Genomic DNA, 7,164 nt, shown 5'->3' with positions numbered 1-7,164 from the left:
ATTTCTCTGCTTTTATTATACTCATAAGATTCCATCCCTCCTAGGGATTTTATGTAGTTCATTAGATAGGTGAGATTTTATAACCATTTTTTATTTAATTAAATATTTATCAATGCTTTTTCACTTACACATTCAGATTACTTCTAATTGTTAAATTTTATAAAAACTCTCTTCTCTGAGCATAAGAGTTTGTTCACCCTTCTCTCTTCCCTTACATTTATCATTTGGGAATTTAATGACATTAGATTAATAATTGTCAGCATTTTTGTGATATTGCTGTATGTAAGCTGCCATATTGCTTTCTAAAAGAGTTGTTCAATACCACCTGTTCAGTAGTTTTTTCCCCCCTCTCCCTTCACCCAGGTTGAATACTTTTCTGTGCTATATTCCTTTTGTTATGCAATGTCTTTATACCTCCTTGAGGATTTTAAACAATTTTTTAAAACAATTTTCTTAATATTTCAAAGCACTATATATAAAGTCCTTACCCACTTTTGAAGATTTCCTCAGTGTTTTTGCCCCACGTTTTGTGTTTGTCATATGTGTTTTGCAAACCAAAAGTGTCTAATTTTTGTGTGATCGAACCTGATCATTTTAGGTAGGATTTTTCGCCATCCCAATAAGTAAACCTTTTCTTACTAAATTTGATAAATAAGGTAGGGGTTGGAATGGTGGTAACTTCTTGGTTTTTCTAGTTTTCTTCCTTCTGTTGAATCCATGTAGAATTATTTTAGTTTTAGGGGATTTGAATTTTTTTCTCTTGAGTTACTAACCTTGATTTAATGACATTTATCTGGATATTTCTCATGACTGGTGTATTGCAGCTTCTTTTCTTCACGTTTTATTACAGGCTCATATTATAGTCCCTCGGTATTTATAGGTTTAACATTTACATTTCCCACTATTGTCAATTGACCACAAATGGTCTGTGCTACAATAATTTCCAGTTTTACTGATGCACGAATGCTGCCTGACTCGCAAGTAGGAGTTGATCTTAATAGCGCAGAGAGCCTACCAGACAGGCTAGCACCCGCATCTCAACACAGCTTTGTTTTTCTCTGCTTGTCGTCATCGCGTACACAGTAACTCTCGAAGTGATAAAAGCTGTTTCTTTGTGAAATGTGGGCCTGAAAAGAAAACCAACTACTAGTGCTGGTCATGGACGAGAAAAAGAAGAGGTCTAAGAAAGTGATGGTTCTTAGCAGCAAATAAACGTTTTGGATAAATTAAAGTGGTTTTGCAGATTCAGGTAAGTTTGTTGCTACAGTATTGATGTAGTTTTTGTTTTGAGTGGCAGAATTTGTTTTTTAGATACAAATTACCAGTAACTTACTTTTAGAAGAAGAAAGGGCTTTGAATGTCAGGTGTCACTGAATGCTATGGGGAAATTAGATAATGTGGTGTTTGAAACTTTCAGCTGGGCAGGAAATGATGAAGTCATAGGGTCGATCATGTATATCAAAGGTCGATTATAATATTGAGTCATTCTATTTCTGTCTTTGTGGCATTGTGACACTTCTAATTGTTTCATTGATTTTGGTATTGACCATTTTTTCCTGCCACATCAGTAATAGTACAGTAATACCTAGGTATTAAGGTAAAATAGATCTTGGTGGTATTTCGTTTATAATATTGAGTCATTCTATTTCTGTCTTTGTGGCATTGTGACACTTCTAATTGTTTCATTGATTTTGGTATTGACCTTTTTTTCCTGCCACATCAGTAATAGTACAGTAATACCTAGGTATTAAGGTAAAATAGATCTTGGTGGTATTTCGTTTAAGATTGTATGAAGTTAAGTTGTAACAAATGGGACTAGACTTTGGAAACAATTCTAATTTGGAAACTATTTAGATGATGCTTAATGAAATTACTCCCAGACTGTTCAATATGTCTTTTAAGAACTTCATTCTCTCTGTAAACATTTTTTAACTTCTATATGAATTCGCATTTCTATTAGATGCTGGTTTTGAAGAACTCATATGAAGAGGCTTCAAAAAGTTTGTGGGAAAATTATATTAAGTGATAATGGAATGTTTCAGCAAACTTTTTGAAGTCCCCTTTTATAATCATATCTCAAGTAACTTGAAGTCTAAAAAAGTAAAGTTATGTTGGATCAGTGATAATTGAAAGTGTAAACTGTGTTCTGTTAGATAGCATAGAATTCTTGGAACTCTGATAGGAGCTAGTGATTAGACCCATGCAGGGGTGTTCCAAGAGGAATGAGTTCAGGAGTGAACTGATGGTGACCCATTCCCCTCCCATCAGGTTCTCACCTGACTCTTGCAAGAATATAGTAAGGCTGTTGGCATGGCTCGATCCATTTCAAGTACCTTACTGTCATTTTTATGTTAGCTAATGTGTTTGGGTTTTCCTCACAGTCTTGCTTATTCCAAATAATATTTTGTTTTGGGTTTTTTGTGGTTTTTTTTGCCACTAATGGACTTGTGGTAAAGGACGAGGCTTTCTTTTCTATTCAGAGTTAGTCTCACAAAAGCACAGAGACAGTTCTACCCTCGTCACCAGTCAGACTCGACTTAATGTCAGTGAGGGGTTTTTGTTTTTGTTTTTTTGTTGAGTAGTTTATTACAATATTACTGTTATAAGGATAGCTAAAACAATAAATAATTATGGTGGTAGTAGACTTTCTTGTTTCATTTCTAGGTTTAGAGGGCATGGGTAAGAATTTTACTATTAACAATAATGCTTATTTCAGATGAAAGGGTGAAACACTTGTTATATTTGAAGGACGAATTCTGTGTGCTTGTTAGAAATTGCGTGAATCGCGTGCCCTGTTGTAATTAAATAATATTATATATGACTTTATTTTGTCTTTTGGTAGTGGCTTTGTATTTCTGAGTCTCTCCATTTTATTTTAATGTATTTGTTGGAATTTTATGCTTGTATTAAATTAGACATTTTTGTGCATAATATTCATGTGATCTTTTTAGCTGGTTCAAGAATCAGATTCTGTTTCATTTAAGGTAGTTTAGTTTTTAATTATTTCCACTAACATACTCACTTCCATCACGTCAGTTCCCACTCATAGTAACCCACCCTGTAAGATAGAGTAGAACTGCCCCATTGGGTTCTAAGGCTGTCATCTTTATAGAAGGAGGCAGCCTTATCTTTTTTCTAAAGAGAGGCTGCTGGGTTCGAACTGCTAACCTTTCGGTTAGCAGATAAGTGCTTAACTATTGTACTACCAGAGCACCTTTCTCTGGGCTTAGAGTGGGTTTCTGGAAGCATAAAAAAACTGTTTTCAGTACCAGTGTACTTTGTGTTCATAGTGTGTCTAAAAGAGAAAACAAGATCTGAATATAAATTTTAAATCTTTTTCTTGTAAGTTTGCATCAGAGTGTTAGTGAAAAGCCTTTTAGCTTATGATTCATTACTACTAAATGGCTATTCCTTTCCACTTTTTAAAAAAATCATTTTATTGGGGGTTCTTACAGCTGCTATAACAATCCATACATCCATTGAGTCAAGCACATATGTACATATGTTGCCATCATTCTTTTCAAAATATTTTCTTTCTACTTGAACCCTTGGTATCAGCTCATTTTTTTGTCCTCCCGCCCTCATGAACCTTTGATACTTTATGAATTATTATGATTTTCATATCTTACATTGACTGCTGTCTCCCTTCACCGATCTTTCTGTTTGTCCCCTTGGGGGAAGGGGAATGGTAGTACACCTATCATTGTGATTGCTTCCCACTCTCTCCCTCCACCTTCCTCCTTCCCTCAAACCTTTCTACTTTTCTGTTAAATAAGTAGTACTGTCTTAGAGAATTAATTCTAGATGTTTAAAAATACATTTTGATTGTACAGAAGAACCTTTCAGGACAGTGGAGAGTGGTATGTCAGTTACTGTGGAGCTGGTTCTGATGTGGCAGCCCCAGGTGTGTAGGAGTAAAGTGTGCTCTTGGGTTTTCATTGGCTAGTGCAGGGGCAGTAGATTGCCGGGCCTTTCTTTTGAGGTTCCCCTGGGTAAACTTGAATGTTTTAGTAAAAGCTGCGTGAGTTAACTGTACCACCCCAGGAATGTTTCTGAGCACAATTAATCATAGGTACAGAATTTTTAAAAATAGGTATTTCTTATTTTATATCGTAAGAGAAGTTTAAACTGAATTCAAATTGTATAAAATATTGGTCATGTGAGAACAGAATTATTCTTATTTAGATCTTAGTTCAAAATAAAGTTGTATGTTTTCCATTACAGTGTTTGTAAAGTCCAGATTATAGCCCCAGCACTAAACCCAGCAATCAGTTAACTTTTAAAAAATAAATGAGAAATACATGTTACATCTAACCTAAAAAAGGTATGTACCGTATAAACTCGAGTATAAGCCGACCCGAATATCAGCTGACACACCTAATTGTACCACAAAAAACTGCATGAAAAATGGGCTGGAAAACTCGGCTTATACATGAGTATATACAATCAGGCTTGGATTATTCCACACATTTGTTGTTGCTGACTAATGAGATATTGACACCATTGATATAAAGGTTGCTGTGATTTCAAGAAATAGGCCCTACTTTTCTTGTATGACAAATATTAGAAGCATTTGTACTCAAGACATGCCAATCTAGGAAAGAATTTCAGTAGCACACCTAAAATATACACTGAAAGAGAGAAGCACACCAGTGTATGATCAGTGATCTAGGGCAAGAGCAGAGGGTTGACCCATGAAGCTGGTGCAGGAGGAAACTTGCACAGTGTGGAAGCGGTCAGCCGGCATGATGCTGAAAATGGTTATAGGTAGCCATTTCATGAAGTATGCATGTAGTATATAGCGAACTACACTTAGAAAAAAAAGTGTAGTCAATGAAGATCAGATCATGTCATTATAATCTTTTAAATTTGTTTTTCTTTTCCATAAGTGTCCTTTGGCAATGTGTCTCTTAGAACCCAAAGGATTATGTTTATAAGGCTTTTACCTTATATTGTTCTTATAAAACAAAAACTTTAAAAAATAATTGATGCAGTAATTCTGAGATTGACCTTTTAATTTTAGGTATTAAAAGTATCCTTAAGTGATATACATTAGTGTTAAAATAAATGAGAAAATAAGTCTACTCTGAACTAATGCTCACAAAATTAATTAAAGTGTCATAATGTTTTGAAGGAGTAGTATAACAAAATATACAAACTCCATGCTAACGATTTGGGATTAAATGCCCAAGTGTGCTTATCAAAAACAATAGATAGAGCAGGAGCAGGGCACAGTGCTGTCAACAGATAGATGGTATTATAGATACGGGTTTAATTTTATTTGCTATTATAACAGGCTTTTTTTTAATGTGGGAAAGCAGCTTTTTCAATCCATGATTTCACTATGAAGGCCTTAGAGTATTTACTTTCTATTTTGAAACATCTTGAAGCCATTAATAACTGTGGGTATGCAGGTTATTACGTTTTTCAGTTCTTGTCTACTATAAACATCTTAAAGGGTAAAATGACATGAACTTATTGCAGACATTTTCTTCTTTCAGCTGCTTTTCTAACCCAAACTGTGTGTCTTGATGACACAACAGTAAAGTTTGAAATATGGGACACAGCTGGTCAAGAGCGATACCACAGCCTCGCCCCAATGTACTACAGAGGAGCACAAGCAGCCATAGTCGTGTATGATATCACAAATGAGGTAAGTATAAGGCTGCTTCTGCAGTGAATTGAATTTTATTGTCATATCTGATATTCAGGATTCAGATGAGAGAAAAGATTTTGAAAAGTGTATTTTATTTTACCGAATAGGACTTTTTATTTTTTAATAATTTTATTGGGGGTTTATACAACTCTTATCACAATCCATACATACATCAGTTATGTAAAGCACATTTGTACATTTGTTACCCTCATCATTCTCAAAACATTTGCTCTCCACTTAAGCCCCTGGTATCAGCTGATCATTTTCCCCCCATTCCTCCCCACTCCCCACTCCCCACTCCCCACTCCCTCATGAACCCTTGATAATTTATAAATTATTTTCTCATATCTTACACTGTCCGATGTCTCACTTCACCCACTTTTCTGTTGTCTGTCTCCCAGGGAGGAAGTTATATGTAAATCCCTGTAATCGGTTCCCCCTTTCTACCCCACCCTCCTGGTATCACCCTCCTGGTATCGCCACTCTCACCACTGGTCCTGAAGGGATCATCCGTCCTGGATTCCCTGTGTTTCCAGTTCCTATCTGTACCAGTGTACATCCTCTGCTCTAGCCAGATTTGTAAGGTAGAATTTGGATCATGATAGTGAGGGGTGGAAGGAGAGGAAGCATTTAGGAACTAGAGGAAAGTTGTATGTTTCATCATTGCTACATTGCATCCTGACTAGATTGGCTCCTCCCCGCAACCCTTCCATAAGGGGATGTCCATTTGCCTACAGATGGGCTTTGGGTCCCCACTCTGCTCTCCCCCTCATTCGCAATGATATGATTTTTTGTTCTTTGATGCCTGGTACTTTATCCCTTCGACACCTCTTGATCACACAGGCTGGTATGCTTCTTCCATGTGGGCTTTGTTGCTTCTGAGTTAGATAGCCGCTTGTTTACCTTCAAGCCTTTAAGACCCCAGATGCTGTATCTTTTGATAGCCGGGTTCCATCAGTTTTCGTCACCACATTTGCTTATGCATCTGCTTTGTCTTCAGCAATCATATTAGGAGGTGAGCACACAATGATATGATTTTTTTGTTCTTTGATGGCTGATAACTGATCCCTTCAACAACTCATGATCACACAGGCTGGTGTGCTTCCATGTGGGCTTTGTTGCTTCCGAGCTACATGGCAGCTTGTTTCCCTTCAGGTCTTTAAGACCCTGTATCTTTTGATAGCTGGGATCCATCAGCTTTCTTCACCACATTTGCTTATGCACCCGCTTTGTCTTCAGCAATTATGTCGAGAAGGTGAGCATCATGGAATGCCAGTTTAATAGAACAAAGTATTCTTGTATTAAGGGAGTCCTTGAGTTGGAGGCCCAATGTCCATCTGCTACCTTAATACTAAACCTATAAATATTTGCATATAAATCTATTTCACCATCCTCATATATAAATATATTTACATATGTACACGCCTTTATTTAGACCTCTATAAGTGCCTTTGCCTCCTAGTTCTTTCCTCTATTTCCTTTTACTTTCCACTATCATGCTCAGCCTT

The 7,164-nt window shown here is 36.4% G+C and overlaps 1 protein-coding gene across 1 annotated transcript in view; it reads left to right on the top strand.

Moving 5' to 3' along the window:
• Window positions 1-7,164, top strand: part of RAB5A (RAB5A, member RAS oncogene family) — a 32,614-nt gene that overhangs the window by 18,301 nt on the left and 7,149 nt on the right. The window contains exon 3 of the mRNA XM_004704023.2: window positions 5,502-5,653. Coding sequence (XP_004704080.1) covers window positions 5,502-5,653 — 152 coding nt within the window. The remainder of the gene's footprint in view (window positions 1-5,501; window positions 5,654-7,164) is intronic.

This window comes from Echinops telfairi, unplaced genomic scaffold (genome assembly GCF_000313985.2).
Source record: "Echinops telfairi isolate 266 unplaced genomic scaffold, ASM31398v2 ScPeMD7_7420;HRSCAF=8458, whole genome shotgun sequence".
NCBI classification, from domain to species: domain Eukaryota; kingdom Metazoa; phylum Chordata; class Mammalia; order Afrosoricida; family Tenrecidae; genus Echinops; species Echinops telfairi.
This window is presented reverse-complemented; position numbering and strand designations above follow the sequence as displayed.